The following is a 17,647-nucleotide window of genomic DNA, read 5'->3' as shown; positions in this document are numbered from 1 at the left end:
CAGCGCCATTTCCACGCCCTCTGCCTGCTGGCTCCACCACCGTCTGGGGTCCGTCAATCCACCCTATCAGGTGCTCGCTGGCCCTCCGTACACGTACAGCTCCCTCCCTTCACGGGCACTTCTCCATCCGTTTTAATCACATAAGCCTCGGAGCAAAGCGAAGGAACCTTCGTTGTGTGGACCAGGGTCTTCCCTCCATGCTGGGCTCCTCCTGGCGTGCCCCTCCTCTGCACCAGACGGCTTGGGACACAGCTCACTCACACCCACGTGTGGCCCTTGGTCCCTGTTTTAGCCCCATCCCTACTGTGAGCTCCGGGACCAGGGGCTGCAGTGTGAGAATGCCTACCATGCCTGGCGGGCGCCTGCACCTCAGGCGCGATAGGTGAGCAAATTGGACTCAAGCCTGGGATTTCCTCTGGACCAGGGAATCGGCCGCTGGGCTGTGGCCGAGGGATGATGCCACGCCGATAAAGCAGCGGGGGAGCGGGACCAAGCAGATGGGAAGGAAGTGACCGGAGCAGGAGGCTGCAGTCAGGGCGGCAGGGAGCCACCTGCTCTCCCCTCGGGGCCGTGGGCACTGGACCTCACGCTCCTGAGTCACCAACCTCAGAGCTCCAGTCTGGCCCTCGCCGTGGGCTGACTCCGCCAGGCTCCACTTTTGCCGATCAAGACTGAGCTGAGCGAGATGAGGTGTTGAAGTGGGTGGGCAAATGGCCAGGTGTGGTGGCACCTGGGACAGGTGGGAACAGGTCTTATCCAACCCTAATTCCTGCAGGGCCCGAACAGACTGCACACGGCCTCACAGGTCCACTTCAGGCCGTCACTGCTCCAGCTCCTGGGCCAGGAGTCCTTGTCTTCACTCCCCCACCCCACCCTCAGCTCCAGCTCCTGGGCCAGGCATCCTTACCCCGCCCCCTGCCGCCCCGCTCCAAGGACCAACCCATCCTCAAAACCAAACCCGCCTTGTCTATCCTAAGCCTTACCTACTGTCCCCGTCTTTTCACACCTTCTAAAGCACCTATAGTTATGGGGGTCATTCTGCCTGAACTTCTTAACCTGTGCAATTTATTAACGGACGCCTTCAGTCCCTGCGGCCCGTGCACGGCTGCCATTCGTGTGTCAGACCCTATGTTCTGCTTCAAGGGGAAAGCACGGTTGCGCCCTCGGCCCCGGAGCCGTCCCGTTGGCTCAGTTTCCCTGCCACTGCCCTGTTCTCCCAGCAAGGCCCCACTTCCTGGTGAGTAAACTACCCGTTGGCATCATCTGAATTATCTCACAATGCCCAGGACAGGGTCTGAAGGAACACTGGATGGTTGATTGATTAATTGATTGATTGATTGGCTATTGATCCCAATCCATGATAAAATAGGGTTCTCTTTTAGTGGCCATTTTCCCATTCTGAGAACCAAGTCTCCCAGAATTTACCTGTACCCAACAGCTCCATCGTAGACAGAGTCGTTCAGGTAAATGACGGCGCCCCCAGGGAGCACAAACTGCTGTCCGGCTGGAGCATTGTAGGACACCAAGCCGTCTGTGAGGGGAACAGACAGTCAGCGCCTGGAGCCGACCAGCCCCGAGCCCCGGAGGATCCGGCTGCCCCTGCGCTCAGGCCCCCCAGGCCTCGACCTGGGCACAGGAGCCCGGCTGCGGAGGTCCACAGAGCAGCCAGGTGACTGAGTGGTGACGCGCTGGGAACACCCCATCCCGGGATGGGGACCAGCCCGGCTGGGTGAGCGACGCCCCTTCTCTCCCCTGACAGAGAGGGAAGTGCTGCACCTGGGACCGCTCACCTGCCGCCCCCGTCGGTGCTCGGAGACCTACCTAGCCAGACGCAGCCGTAGAGCTCCACCCTCATGCACACGTTCATGGAGTGGTCGGTGACCGGGATGAAGCGGACGAACCTGGCCACGATGGGCGGCTCCAGGTCCTTCAGGAAGATGTCATAGGGGTTGCTGCTTCCATCCAGCACCTGAGCGGAGAGCAGAGCGAGTGGGATGGCTGCGACACTCCGCTGACCCTTCCTCCCCCAAGTCTCCACCCAGGGCTGGACGTCTCGCCTCTGACCTGCTTCCCGTGCCGGTTCCGCCAGGAGATCCAACGTGCGCCGTCCCGGCTGTAGTGGATCCTGTACATGGGGGCGAACTCGATGCCGTGGCCACCGGCGTGGCGGCCCTGGGTCCCCACCAGGGTGATGAAGTGCAGGGAGTGCAGGTCGATCTGCAGGAACTCCTTCAGGTCGTCAGGCTCCACCGGGATCTCGGGACACCAGGCTCCATCCCCTTCCTCCGAGTCCAGCCTGAGGCATGAGGGGGCGACAGGGACCCGTGACTCCCAGACAACGCCGCTCCCCATGCAGCCAGCAGTGCCCGGCCTGGCATAGGGCCAGGGCGTTCTCCCTTGCGGCGGCTGCACCACCGGGCCCCCACATGGTCAGGCCCCTCTCCCTGGCACCAGGGACCCAGAGGACAGTCATCCCTGGGAGCTGGGCCTCAGGTCACAGGGAGGCCTGATTCCAGATGCGGGACCTCAATGGAGGGGCCGTGCCGTGAAGCCTCCACACAGTCACGGCACTGCCTCCCCTGATGGCCGCCTGGATGTCACAGCAGGTGGGAGGGTGGGGCCTAAGGTTCCCAGTGTGGGCAGTGTAGCCAGCAGGATGGGCGTGGCTGCCCAGCAGGTAGAAACATGGTGGGAGTGAGGGGAGAGGAGAACCGCGAATTATCTGGTTCTTAGGTCCAGGCTGCGCTGCCGGGAGCAGAACGGTGGACTGGGTATCAGGCTCGTTTGGGGACCCTGGGACACCAGCCCTCTTCCCTGGCACGTGCCTTTGCTCACAGGTGTTGCGGACCCTGTTGACCCTGTTCAGCCCCACCACCCCTCTTGTCCTTGATGCACGAGTGGAATGTATGGAGGTTGCTCTTCTTATGGGTGATGCCAGTTTCACAGATATCCACACTTTACACCAAAAGACTCAGCTCGAAGAAGGCAGGTTCGGCCCGAGGGGCTTTTGACAAGGAGCTTATTCCTGCAGACGACCCGGTCCCAGAGCACGGGGAGCGCCATGCTCCTGGGGATGCGGCCTCCCAGGAGGCATCCTTGAGAGCAGGATGCTCCCAGAGCAGGCCCCGGAGGACCGTCTCCGAGCTCAGGTCCTCGCTAACCTGCACCTCCCGCATCTGCCGCCCAGCCACCCTCCAGCAACTCCCAGCGAGAGGGCGAGGCCAGCCCACTGCATCCGGAGCCCCCGCTGTAGTGTGCCTGGCCTCTGCGGTCAGGATGTCGCCAGACCTGCACCTGCGGCCGAGCCCCAACTCTCCCTGAGCACACGCAGCCCGGGGCAGCCCGTGATGTCCTACCGCTCCCACGCGCTCCCGCCAAGCACCAGCCTGTGCAGGAAGCCGGTCCCACTCGGAGCTGCTGCCCCGGCCCCCCTTAGGGCCCCGCCCTCACCGTCCGTATCTGGCTGCGGTGGACTCTGACCACTGGCTGGACGCTGTGATGTCCTCGTCCGGAATGTGGCCTCCCGACATGCCCAGGGGGTAGCGGCACACGGCTGGACCAAGAGAAAGCAAAGACAGGAAGTCCGTATTTTTACGTCCAGAGGCCTCCCTGGAAGAGCACGGTTGGTTATTAAACATGGAAAAAACGACTCAGCTCCTCAGGATCACTACGACCGCTTTGCTCCCATGATGCTCAGCCTTGCCTTCCAGGTTCTGCCCCCAAACCGATGACCACGCAATCGTCTGAGCATTGACCCTTGACCCGCGGCCAAAGTACCGATTGGTCCAAACACTGACAAGGACTCTAACACGAGTTATGTCGATCTCCCCCCAACACACACTCCCTGCTAGCAGGTGTGGGGTTTCCCCGCCACCCGGGGCCGGAGCCCAGAGCACCCCTTCCTCCCGGGAGTGGTTTCATGGAACTCTGGAGCAAGCCCAGACTCCCGGGAAGGTGCTGAGCACAGCCGCGGCCCATCAGCACCAGGCTAGACCCCTGGCTCAATCCAGAACCTGAGATGGACCCCCTCCATCCAAGTTAGGGGCTGGGGCCGGGTTTGCTCTCCTGGGTGAAACAAACACACAAAAAAGGATAAAGCATGTGAAAAACTGGGGTCCAATACAATGAATATCAGGCAACGCAGGGCAGCGACCCCGAAAGAGGAAAGAAAGCGATGAGCCCACTCTGCACCAGCTCCTGCCATGCCGTGTCGGGGGCTCAGGAGTGAGAGCCCCCGGGGCTGGAGGGTGTCCTGAGTGGAGACAGAGCAGACCCCGGAGGACAGGGGACAGAGCTTGCAGGAAGGACTGGCCAGAGGAAATGCAGGCCTCCCAGCTACACTTACATTCCAGACAAAAAACAAATACCTCTGAGCTAAACATGTCCCATGTAATTAGAAAAAAATAGTCATGTGAAGAAGCAGGGAAATAGAACCTTTAATGAGAAAAAAATCAACCAATTGCAACTGATTCAGAGCTAATATAGAAATGAGAGTTGGGAAATCAAACAGTAAAACAGAACTGTGTTGCGTGTATTTAAACCGTAAGGAGATCTTATATGATACTAGTGACCCGGTGCATGGATTCATGCACATTGAAAGGAAATTAATTAGAAGGTGGCCGGCAGGGCGGGACATGCCCTGGAGCCAACCTCCTGTGGTCCCTCCCAGGCCGGCTGCACCTGGGGTGGCGCCGTGACTCGAAAGGCAGCTGCCGAGTGAGCAGGGTCCCTCCGGCAGGTGGGGTCCCTCGGCCTGGCCTGTGGGGATAGGGCCAAAACCGGCTCTCCGACATCCCCCGAGGAGTCCCAGAGTATGAGAAGGCACTCTGCAAAGTTGCTGTCATACAGGATGTGGAACGCAAACACAAGTGTGCAGTAAACCAGATTCGGGGCCGACAGTGCCCCAGCAACCACATTAACCCACGGCCAAAGGTGGAATCATGCAGCCCCACGAGGAATTGGGCTCGCTCCTCTCTGGTTTCAGGGTGTGTCACCTGAGAACTGCCGCTGCCAAGTCACTGCAGCTTGGCAGCTCCTGCATTGAGCATCTGCCCCCTGGTGGTCAATGCACATCATAGCAACTGGTCGGATTGTAGGAGGGACACTTAGCATAATAGCCTTTTATATATATAGACTAGAGGCCCAGTGCATGAAATTCGTGCATGGGTAGAGTCCCCAGCAGCTGCTGGCTGCCAGCCGGGGCCTCCCTTCCCCAGCTGCCAGGTGCCAGACAGGGCCTCCCTTCATTCCGCGATGCCTCCTGGTGATCAGCGCACATCATAGCGAGCGATCGAACTCCTGGTTGGTCGGTTGAACTCCCAAGAGGACACTTTGCATATTAGGCTTTTAGATAGATAGATAGATAGATAGATAGATAGATAGATAGATAGATAGATAATTAGTAAATCAGATTTCTAGAGATGAGACTTGAACATGTGAGATAAGCATGCTGGATGGGATTACAGATCAGACATCAAAGAAAAGATTTATGAACTTAAAAACATCAATGGAAACTATCCAAAACAAAAAACAAGATTGAAAATCAATCAGTCAACAAAAATAAAACATCAGTAAGATGTGGGAATTTTCAGGCCTCCTGGATTCAGATCAGTGGGCTCCTTGAGGAAGAGGGGGAGGGAGACAGAAAACTAATTGAATAAAATTTGATGAAGGGGGAGGGGTGGAGAGGGCAATGGGGGGCATATGTAATACTTTCAATAATAAAGATTTACTTTTTAAAAATTTGATGAAAAGTCTAAACCCAAGAAGCTCTATGAGCTAAAGCACGAGAAGCATGAAGAAAACTATGCGACAGGTCCTCCTCCGATGGCTTAAAAATGCACAGAGAGAACACCTAGAAGCAGCCAGAGGAAAGGCCCACAGACCAGGGGCCCGCAGACACCGTGACAGCACCTTCCCGTCCAAAATGGCAAGTCCCTCGTAACGCCGAGGAGGAGGATTCGTGTTGTTTGTATCTCTTTAAGGGGCAAGTGGCCGTTTAAACAAGAGCAATAATGAATTGTGGGTTCACACCATACACAACGTAAAAGGCATCAAGGTGACAGCCTAGAGGCCTAAGGAGACGCAGGAGCTGTCCCTTCTGGGACGTGATGTGAGACACCCAAGGACAGACTGAGGCAGGCCCGGCAGGTGCGCACGCCACACCAGCTGCTGAGCTGCTCCAGAGCGACGCCGGGGGAGGTGGCACAGGGAGGGCTGTGAGGACATCCGTGCCACCCAGCCACAGCCTTGGGATGGGCGTTTTTGCATAAATAAACAAAATTATTCCAAAATTCAGAGGGCAACGCAAAGATCCCAGAATAGCCAAAAAACCTTGAAAAGCAGGTCACAGCCGGGCCCCCTCCTGAGAGTTCTCACACAGGCTCAGGCTCAGCCAGGCAGGGCGCCTGAGTCAGGGCCCCCTCAGCCACAGGGCAAGGGTGCAGGGAAGGACAAGCTGGGGTTGGCGTCCTGCATCCCGGTGGGTCCCTGGGACCAGGATGAGCCGTGGCCCGGCACCTGCGCGGCCCTCATCAGCAGCACCGGGCCTGCCTGCTGAGCGCGCCGATCTCAGGCAAACTCCTATGGGGAAGGGACCCAGCCAAGGCTGAAGGTGAGAGCTGCCAAGTGGCCCAAGTTCTAAGTGCCAGGCCCGAGGCCCCACGCCCACCCTGTAATTCCTCAGGCCCCAAGGTCTGTCTGGGAGCCCATGTGGGCACGGCCAGAGCCAGGAGGGGCACAGCGAGGGGCACAGGGCCTGGCATTCAGGCAGAGCGTGGCTCCTGGCTCTGCTGCCTGGCTGTGTTGGTGGTTTCCCCAACGCTTCCGCTGCCCATCTCCTGGACGGAGAAGCTGACTCCCTCTTCCAGCTCCCAGAGTGGAAAACTACCAGCGCCCGTGGCCCAGGCCCGGGGGGCGCATCCCCAGCGCTGCATCCGGTGGGCTTGGCGGACGGGCCTGGGAGGAGCAGCTGCCCAGGAACCACGGGCGCCCGATGCTGCCAAGGTGGAAGCCTCAAAGGGCTGCTTGTTCGTGCTGTTTGCTGTCTGGCTGCGAGTCCCAGGCCTCGGCTCCCGTCAGTGCGAGTCCTATTGCGCTTCCAGGAAAACGCCAGGCGCACACGAGGCCCCTCTGGGCACAGGGAGGACACGAGTGACCGGGAGGGGCGCTCAAGACGGTCGGTGGTCCACAGGACGCCTGCAATCCTGAGCCTTCAGAGCCAGGAAGGGCCTCCAGGAGACAAGCCCCTGCAACGGCCCCAGTTAAATCTCAGCCAGAGCTGAGGGCTGACAGACCAAGGATGCCGCTGACTCATGTGACCAGGCCGGGCCCAGGTCTCCCGATCCCTGTGTCCTCTCTCGTCGACCCCAGGCTACCACTGTCTAGTTCTTCCAAGTCCAGAAAGGACAGGATGACCCAGTTAAAGAAGCTGAAACAAGTCCCCACAGGTCCACCTGCAGCTCAGCCAGGGAAGTATCAGGGAAGGCTCCGTGCAATGGGACCCTGCCAGGGGCCACGGACGATGACTGGGTTTGCTCCGGGGACAAGGAGCTGTTCTGCCAAGCCCCTTTTGCCTGCCTTGAGACTCCCCTTAGGAACTGCCCTTTGGGATTACAGTCTTCCTGGAAGACCCAGAACTCTCCAGAAATAACCCTGCTGAGCTCCCTGAGCTGTCCTGGAGTCCAGGCACTGCACGAGGGTCAGACAGGTGCACCCCTCCCCTGGTAACAGAGTCAGAGGCTGCACAGTGAGACCATGCACCTCGCTGCCAGGAGGGCGCTGCATGGCGCGGCAGCTGGACGCCAGGAGCACAGAAGCCACCGGCCAGGCGGCCGGGGAGTGCCTACACTCAGCACTTGATTCTGCCGCTCTCCAAGCTCGCCTTCCCGTCTGTACCAAGCCGGCTGGAGGTCTGGGGGGTCACACAGAGCTGGGTGCTCTGTGAGAAACAAGGCGCTCGGGAATGGATGGGGGCCTCCTGGAAGGCATGGCAGCCACTTCTCAAGCCTTGGAAGGCTGCTTGCAGTCTAACGGTGATAACTTGGTTATAGGAACGCTGTGACACACATGAGTTAATATGTGTCAGCTACTTAGAGACATGTCATTTAATAAAAGTTAGGTATTATTTTTTAGACTTTTTTTATTTCAAATAGGAAGAGAGCAAGAGAGAGAGAGAGAGAGAGGAACATCAATGATGAGAGAGGATTATTGATCAGCTGCCTCCTGCACCCCCTGCTCTGGGGATCGAGCCTGCAACCCAGGCATGTGCTCTGACTGGGAATAAAACCTTGACTTCCTGGTTCATAGGTCAATGCTCAACCACTGAGCCATGCCAGCTGGGCGATATTATTTATTTTATAATTATTTTCCCTCTGACACAGCCTAAAAAAAATTGCAGTTGGCTTCCAAAGTTATATAAGATATGACAGAAAAACAGAAAGAAAAGAAAGGAAGAAAGAAATAAGAGAGAAAGAAAGAAAAGGGAGGGGGGAGGAAGGAAGGAAGGAAGGAAGGAAGGAAGGAAGGAAGGAAGGAAGGAAAGAAGGAAGGAAGGAAGGAAGGAAGAGAGGAAAGAAAGAGGGGTTAAGGGCAACAAAAAATAGGGACTATAATAAAGGGAGCTTATTCAGGTTAATATCCAAAACACATTGCATTTGGTTCTGTATGTTTTGCTAATGATGGGCCTCAAATTGGGCTCTGAGCTTCCTCATAGCCAATTCAAAAGTAAAAGGTAATCAGCCTGACTCACAATGGCCACAAGGTACAAGTTAGCATCTTCTTCCTGTTTTTGGTGGATGGAGGAGCTGGCAGGAACCAGCGCCCCCCTGAGGAGAAACCGAGGAACAGATGAAATCCACAGATGGTCTCTGAGGGCACCTGATCCTTGGTGAGGTCTGGAGAGCAGAGGGGCAGACACAGGAGACAGACCCTCTGCGGCCACTTTAGCTGTTTGTCGGTTTGGGCAAGGGGTGGACTACGGGCTCTGCACAGGCAGAGGGTCCCGGAGAAAAAGTCCCGAGCTTCCAGAGCCGGCCCCCTGGAGGCAGCCTCTCTCACTCAGCACAGTTGCTGGATGTGGAGACAGCAACTTAAACACATAGGGAGGCTGAGCTGAGTTCTGACCAAGCAAGATCAGAGTTCAGGACCCACCAGGGAGGGAGCTCCAGACAACACAGGGCATTTTAACTGTTGGCCGGTCCGACTATGGGCTCACATCTTCTTGAGAGAGTCGAAGATCCAAGCACATTTTAAAGAGAAGAACCCCAGCTTCGCCGAGCCAATTGCTTCCCACAGGCCAGGCATCTCAGTGGCTATAAACAAGGGGAAATGTGCTCACATGTGTCCAAATACGTCTAAGTCTCTTGCTCCTGGCATTTCAAGGGGGAAATTCAGATCCATCCCCATAAGAGAAATTAGGGGTCAATTTTATCTAATCATGAAACACAACCAATAAGCGAAGATATATGCTGTTGCTGTTAGCATTAGTAGTTCCTAGCAAAGCTCTCTGTCACTACTGAGCAAATTCCTCAATAAGGAAAGCTGTAATGAAGTCTTAAATATTGGTCTAACCCCCTAAAAGCAAACAAATTAAAATCACAGCTTTCTCATGGTGCGCTTACCCTACCCCCATAGCCAGGCTCCGGCGCCAGGATGAACCTTTGCTTAAGTTCACTTGTGCTTAGGACACACTGCACTGTTAGACCTCAAGTCCTGACTCCAGGGGCAGGCGGGGAGGGGGCAGGGGCGATGGCAGGGCCACAGCAGGGATTGCAGGAGGCTGGGGGCGGGGCCACAGCAGGGCCTGCAGGACTTCCAGGTCCCCTCTGGCTAGCCAGCCGTGGGCAAACTACGGCCCGCGGGCCGGATCCGGCTGTTCTATCCGGTTCTCTTGCTCTCCCCTCCGCTCCTTTACTTTGAATTTATATTAGTTCACACAAACACTCCATCCATGCTTTTGTTCCGGCCCTCCGGTCCAGTTTAAGAACCCATGGTGGCCCTCGAGTCAAAAAGTTTGCCCACCCCTGGCCCCTCTGGGCTCCGTATCCCCACCCTTTACTGTAAAGCGATGGTATTCCCACAGGATCCTCTCGGCTTCCTATCCTCTTGTGAGGCCATGTCCCACGTGGATAATTTGGATCCTTTTTTACAGAAGAACCCAGAGACGGTGGGAGCTCCTTGACTTCCTTTTTGCCTCTCCTACCCCCCACCCCTTACTGATGGAAGCAAGCACCAGGGAGGCGGGAGGTGGGAGTCATGAGCTCAGCCATGGTCACCACAGCACACGGACAGTGGCCCGGGTCATAAACTCTGGGAAGCAGGAGAAAGTCACAGACTTTTAAACAGCTCACCACCTCCTACTTAATGTCCCCCCTCAAAACCTCACTGTTTGTAAAGTCAAACTTTTACTTTACTGTATATGTGTCCAAACCACCAAAAAGTCCTGGGCGGCTGCCCTGGCTGTGTGGCTCAGTGGGTTGGGCATGCTTCCAGGCACCAAAGGTCACCAGTTCAATTCCCTGTCAGGGCACATAACCGGGTGTGGGTTCCATCCCTAGCTGGGGTGCAGTGGGAGGCAGTTAATCGATGTTTCTCTCTCACATGGATGTTTCTCTCTCTCCCTCTCCCTTTATGTCTCTCTAAAATCAATTTTTAAAAACACATTTTAAAAAAACGCTGGGACGCCAATCTTGCCACATCCATGCTTCTCTGAGGCCTGCTGGTCAGACCAAGAGCTAAGTCAGCAATCAGACTATTCTCCCCAGAAAAGCCCACTGTCAGGGGACACACTTGGCCTGGCACAGGGCCCTGGCCCCTTGCAGTTAGGGTGACCAGAGTCCAGGGTTGGTGGAACCCGCCCCCCCCCCCCCCCACACACACACACCCCAAAGGTCCCTTGAGTCTCTCTCAGAACTACAAGGGCCATCGTGGTCACTGATGAGGTCTTTTGCTTTCCTCCTCCATCAGCTGCTTGACAGGACGATTGTTTCACGCTGTCCAGGTGTTTCAATGCCTTCCTCTTCCGTAAGTAACAACCCCCAACCCTGGCCGCTGGGCGGAGAGTCATCCCATACACGAAAGGTGATGGGTTTGATTCCCAGTCAGGGCGCATGCCCAGATTTTAGATTCAATCCCCCAGGTGGGGCGCATGCAGGAGGCAACCTATCCATGTTTCTCTCTCTTCTCTCTCTCTCTCTCTCTCTCTCTCTCTCTCTCTCTCTCTCTTCTGTTTCTCTCCCTCCCCTTCCTCTCTAATAAAAAAAATCACAAATCCAAAAGTGACAAATCCCATCCCTCAATATTTGCGTGTGACTTTCCAAAGCCCATTGACCCCCCGCTGTCTCACCTGGTTTCCTGTGAAGTGCAGAGTAGCCTATTCTGCCCATTTTATAGGTGAGCATAGTGAGGCCCAGAGATTCACCGAAGTCACAAAGCTGAATGGTGATGGAGCTGGAACTAGAACTGAGACCTCTTGACTTCCATGGCCGTGGGGAGGTCACAGGGCCTGTGTCTTCACGCTGCCATTACCACACACCCTCCCCACTGTGTAGCATGTGCCTCGGGGACAAGAAGAACCAAGTTGGCAACAATGTGGACAGAGGGTGAGGGCGGCTGACTGCCTGTGTAAGTCTCAGAACGCCCTGCCCCAGGGCAGTTGACATGTGATGGCAAAAGAAACCTGCATCCCGCTCCAGGACAAGGTCAACACACAAACGCTGTTGCATCTCCACTGACGAGAACCACCAGCAAGAGAAGGAGAGAAAACAAGCCCACTCACATTGTATCAAAAAGAACTGAAGTACCTACAAACAGATTTAACCAAGGAGGGAAAAGACCTTTATGTTAAAACTACACAACAGGGATGACAGAAATTGAAGAAGACACAAAGAAATGGAAAGAGAGAGGATCCAAGATGGCAGCGTAGGTAAACTGCACCTAAACTGCTGCCTCGCACAACAATTTCAAAACTACAACTAAAAGACAAAACGTCTGTCACCCAGAACCACAGGAAAGCTGGCTGAGTGGAAGTTCTACAACTAGAAGGAAAGAGAAAAGAGCACTGAGACGTGCACAAGTGCTGAAAAGCTGAGGTACAGAGGCGCGCCAATCGGGCTGGCGGCGGGCAACTGGGAGCACTGCTTTTTTCAACCCAAAGGGAGACAAGCTCCCGATTACTCCAAACTCCAGTTTCTGGGGAGACACGGGGGACCCAAACTCCTACGGGGAGAAGCTGGACTGTCTGCCATCAGGTCAGAAAGTGAGGGAGGCTTGATTGCAGAGCTGCACGCAGGAATACTTGTTTACTGCGCTGGGGCACGGGACGCGGGGACGCGGTCGGAGACACAAAGCCAGCTAACTGGCAGCCATTGCTGTTTGCCACACTCTAGCCTACTGACGCCCTGAGACCCTGCCCCACACAACCTACAAACCCACCCAAGCTCCAAGCAGTGGCTTTAGCATATGAATGGCCTGCCCTATCGCAGCTTAACCTAGCAAACTTGCAGCCTGGGTCAGACAGCTCCAAAACCTCCAAACCCCAAGTAAAGAGGAGAAAACTGTAGTTCTCCTGTACCTCCTGCTGGGTGGCCTCAGACAGTAGCTGACCTGCACCCCAATGGAGAGCCAGAAGCCAGTGTACCTAGTGGTCAGTGTGAGACACCAGATTTCAACTCCTCACATCCATAAGTGACACATTCAAGAGGCAGACTCAGTGAGCACCAAAGCCCCACTGAAACAAGTCCTGCACCATAAGCGTGTCTCCAGTGCAGCAGTTCTTCCATTATAGACACAGCGGGTCCTCACAGCCAATTGGCCTGGAGGTCAATTCCTCCCAGTGTACCAACAGCAATCAAGGCTTAACTACACCAAGACTTTGCACTCAGCCCACAAAGGGGTGTACCAAAGGCGTCCACCTCAGGTGATTGGGGAGGCTGAGCTACTGGCCCCTATAGGTCACCTACCACACAAAGCCACTCCATCAACATAGGAAGCAGCAAAATGCGGAGACAAAGAAACATGTCACGAATGAAAGAAATGGAGGAAAGCAAACTACTGGACGACATAGAGTTCAGAACCACATTTATAAGGTTACTCAAGAATCTTCTAAAAACCTCTGAGGAACTCAGTGAGACCTTTAAGGATCTTAATGAGAATGCCAAAAAAATGGAAAAGGACTAGTCAGAAATTAAGCATACACTGTCTAAAATAAAGAATATACAGAAACTCAACTGTAGATCAACATACCCCAAGAATCAAACCAAAGATCTGAAATATGAGGAAACAAAAAACACCAAACCAGAAAAACAAAAAGAAAAAAGAATCCAAAAAGTTGAAGATAGTGTAAGGAGCCTCTGGGACAACTTTAAGCGTACTAACATCTGAATTTTTGGGGTGCCAGAAGAAGAGAGAGAGCAAAATATTGAAAACCTATTAGAAGAAATAATGACAGAAAACTTTTCCTACCTGGTGAAAGAAATAGACTTACAAGTTCAGCAAGCGCACAGAACCCCATACAAGAGGAATCCAAAGAGGACCACACCTAGACACATCATAATTAAAATGCCAAGGGAAAAAGACAAAGAGAGGATCTTGAAAGCAGCAAGAGAAAAACGGTTAGTTACCTACAAGGGAGCACCCATACGACTGTCAGCTGATTTCTCAGCAGAAACTATGCAGGCCAGAAGGGAGTGGCAAGAAATATTCAAAGTGATGAACAGCAAGAACCTACAATCAAGATTACTCTACCCAGCAAAGCTATCATTCAGAATTGAAGGGCAGATAAAGAGCTTCACAGATAAGAAAAAGCTAAAGGAGTTCATCACCACCAAACCAGGAGTACATGAAATGCTGAAGGGTATTCTTTAAGAAGAGGAAGAAGAAGAAAAAGGTAAAGATAAAAATTATGAACAACAAAATGACATCAAATACATACCTACCAACAAGTGAATCTAAAAATCAAGTGAATAAAAAATCTGAAGAACAGAATGGACTGGAGAATATAATAGAATCAGGGACATAGAAAGGGAGTGGACTGACAATTCTCAGGGGGAAGGGGGTGTGAGGGGTGCGGGAAGAGAGTGGACAAAAATCTTACACCTATGGATGAAGACAGTGGCGGGGGGTAAGGGCATGGGGTGGGGTGGGGAATCAGGTGGAGGGGAGCCATGGGGGAAAAAAGAGGAACACCTGTAATAATCTGAACAATAAAGATTTATTTAAAAAAAGAAATGGAAAGATATCCCATGCTCGTGGAGTGAGAAAATCAATATTATTTAAATATTTGTACTACCCAAAGCCATCTACAGATTTAATGCAGCGACACTTACAGTAGCAACAAGAAGGAAGCAACCTAATGCCAACCAATAGGTGACTGGATTGAAAACCTGTGGTACGTTTACACATTGGAATGCTACAAGACCATAGAGAGGAGGAAATCTAACAATCTGTGACAGCATGGATGGACCTAGTGGGTATTATGCTAAATGAAAGGAGTCAGAGAAAGACAAATACCATATGATTTCTCTTAAATGTGCAATCTAAAAAAAACACCACCACAAAACACTAAGCTCATAGAAACAGAACCGATGGTCAGTGGCCGGAGGTGGAGGGTGTGAGGGATGGCAGAAGGGGTATAAATCTATTGAAAATTTTAAAAATAAAATAAAGACTCTAATTTTAAAAAATAATGGAACCTGCATCCTGGGAGGGAGAACATGGTGGAGCATTTTGTTATCACGGGTGAAGACAAAGCTATTGACCAGGCACTCCCATCACCTGCTGAGGATCCAAAAACCAGGCGGCTCCTGCTTCAGGTGCCACACCGCGTTGCCTTTGCCTGGTGCCCCTCGCGACAGCCACCCACCTTCACTTCCTGTTGGTGCCTCTGGGACGTGTTCTAGCTCAGTTGCTCTCCTTTCCTTTGCTCGCCTGACCTCGCCAGGCCCCTCATCTCTCGCTCCCTCTCACCCTCCACCTCTCAGCACGAAGACACTGGAGCCCGTGCTGGGAGCTGCAGGAGGTGAAGCACAGAGGTCAGGGAGGCGCTGGCTGGAGGCGGTGCGGCCCAGCTCTGCACTTCGCCCGTCGCACCGAGCGAGCTGCCTAGTGGACCGGGGCCCAAGTCCTCCTCCGGGACTCGGGATCATGCTGACCTGCCTCAGGAGGTGTGGGAGAAGCACAGCTGCTGATGGCTCCGGCAATGCAGTAAGGGCTCAGGACTGCCAGTCACCCTCTCCTGGGACGGGGCATTCTCGCTTTTCTATTTGGCACAGTCAAGGGTGCTGAAGGGGCAGATGCATTTCCGTTGTTCCATGGAGCGATCCTTTCACTGGCAGGACGGACACCGGAGCACCCTCAGGGCAGACGAGGCCAGCAGCACACACACAAAGAGCCAACACGCACGTCTCGCATCACTCACAGGAGAGAAATTCAACCAGGAGGTCTCTCCTTCCCAGGGCTCTGCTCAGGCCACGTCAAGTCTACACACACAAGCGCATGCACACGCACACACACACTTGTGGACATACAAATGCACACCACACATGTACCTACAAATGTGCACACACAAATATACATGCATGCGCTCACAAAACATACATACACATGCACACACATGCACACACATACACACACAACACACAGAGATATTTCGTGTCCTGTACAGATCATTCGTTAGAAACGGGAAACGCTGCAGGGTTACGCTCCTGCTCCCGCCGCAGCCGGGCCTCTGACCGGAGGCTGCTCCTTCGCTGCAGCTGTGCAAGCCTCATGCCCGCCGTCTCGTGAGTGTACCCAGGGGCAAGCACTGTGCCTCTGTCACTCACAGTGGCTCTTCCTGGAGATCAGAGCAGGAACAACGACACAATGACAACAGCAGGCTTGTCTGTGCGGCAGGAGCCACCCAACCCCACGGGTGGGAACAGGACAGGAGAGGACGGCGTCCACGCTCAGACCTGAGGCCCACAGTGGGCTGTCCGCAGCACAGCCAGTCTGTGAGTGTAAGGTGTGTCGATGACCCCTCCTGGCGGCACAAAGCCCGTCCCATGGAAGTGGGATTTCTGCGAGGAGAAAGGGTGAGCATGCTCACAAGTGACCCTGGTGCTACGTGAGGGGAACAACGTAAAAATGCGCTCTGGAGGAGAGAGGGGCGGGGGAGGGGGGCACAGGGGTAAGTGGTGGTGGCAGAGATTTGACTAGGGCGGTGAACACACAGTACAGTGGACAGATGGTGTGTTGTGGAATTGTGCACCTGAAACCTGTGTGGTTTTTTTAACCAGTGTCACCCCAATAAATTCAAAAAAAGGAAAGAAAATGAAAACGCTCTCACGTCCTAGTGCAGACGGAGCAGAAGCCTCACGCTGCGGGGCTGGCGAACCGGCAAAGGCGTCTGGGAAAACCCCACGGCAGTGTGCCAAAACGGTCACGGGTGACACAAAACCCAGAAATTCCGCTCTTAGGCCACACCCAAGAGAACTGAGCGCACACGCCCACGGAAGGCCTGCACGGCACGGTCACAGGAGCGTCACGTGTAACAGCCGAACCGGAATGCCCTGTCCCACCACGTGGACCGGACACACGATACTCAACACGACGCGGCATGACAGGCTCCACTGCTCGCAGCACGGCGACGTCAGACACCTCAGACGGAAGAGCCAGGCGCACGCGCACTTCCGCGCACTGAGGCACTGACGGAGGTGCACAGCCAGCAAAACTCACCCGCCGCGAGGAGGCGCGGGCCGTGGGCGCGGGCGTGGCGCCGCTTCCTGACCTGGGGCTGAGGGCCCGGCGCGCGGGCCGAGTCCATCGTGGGAGCACCTGGCATGTGTGCTTTCCTAGGTTTGCATCGGCGGCCAATGCAGACACAGCCCCGATCCTTCACACCCCCGAGTGGTTTCCGTGTCCTGGCCCTCTGACCCCGGGCCGGGCCCATGACAGGCTGGCCGAGGCGATGCCACACTTTCCCGCGTCTGCTCTGGCCGCCAAGTCATTCCACTGCAATCCACCCACACCAGCTGCGGGGCACAGCCCGCATCCTGGTCCTCAGAGCCAGGCCACGGAGACGGACAGTACCAGCTGGCCCCAGGTTCAATGCTCAAGAGGAACTCGGAGAACGGTCCATCCAGGCCCGACTGTCACCCCCTGCCCAGGTGGCCAGGCAGCATCACCGTGGTAACAGACAGGTGATACCATTGTCTATGTCAATGTAAGTTTAAAATATATGTAATAAAAACACGGGGGGCCTAAAAGCTTCCTCCTGAGACGTTTCTTTCTGAGCACGCCACACGTGCAGGAAGGAGGACCTGCCGCAGATCCCCCAGGAAAAACGTAGGCCTGAGCCGGCCAGTGCCTCCTGCTCTACAGGTGCAGAGCACGTGGCTGCGGCCCCACCCCCACTCTGATAGGTTGCCCCGTGCTTCTCCCCAGTGGGGAGTGGGTTCCCCTCTGCTCCTGCTGTGACCCCCCCACCCCTGCCCCGTCGGCCGGCCTGTCGGGCCCAGCTGAACGACGCTGTTACCTGGGTTGACCTGAGCTCTTGCAGAACTCAAGATGGGCAGCAACAGGAGCAGCACCGAGGGCATCCTGGGGGCCGGGGCCATCTCAGAGGCAGCGAGGGACCTGCAGCGCAGCCCACGGGCGGGGCACGGGAGAG

At 55.0% G+C, this 17,647-nt stretch overlaps 1 protein-coding gene across 1 annotated transcript in view; it reads right to left on the bottom strand.

The window, feature by feature from the left end:
* DDR2 (discoidin domain receptor tyrosine kinase 2) overlaps positions 1–17,647 on the bottom strand; it is a 67,099-nt gene that overhangs the window by 21,259 nt on the left and 28,193 nt on the right. The window contains exons 2-6 of the mRNA XM_080648133.1: positions 17,513–17,613; positions 3,451–3,553; positions 2,065–2,296; positions 1,822–1,969; positions 1,426–1,531 (exon numbers count right to left, since the gene is read on the bottom strand). Coding sequence (XP_080504259.1) covers positions 1,426–1,531; positions 1,822–1,969; positions 2,065–2,296; positions 3,451–3,553; positions 17,513–17,594 — 671 coding nt within the window. The 5' untranslated portion in view covers positions 17,595–17,613. The remainder of the gene's footprint in view (positions 1–1,425; positions 1,532–1,821; positions 1,970–2,064; positions 2,297–3,450; positions 3,554–17,512; positions 17,614–17,647) is intronic.

This window comes from Plecotus auritus, assembly GCF_963455305.1.
Source record: "Plecotus auritus genome assembly, chromosome: 12".
Taxonomy (NCBI): Eukaryota; Metazoa; Chordata; class Mammalia; order Chiroptera; family Vespertilionidae; genus Plecotus; species Plecotus auritus.
This window is presented reverse-complemented; position numbering and strand designations above follow the sequence as displayed.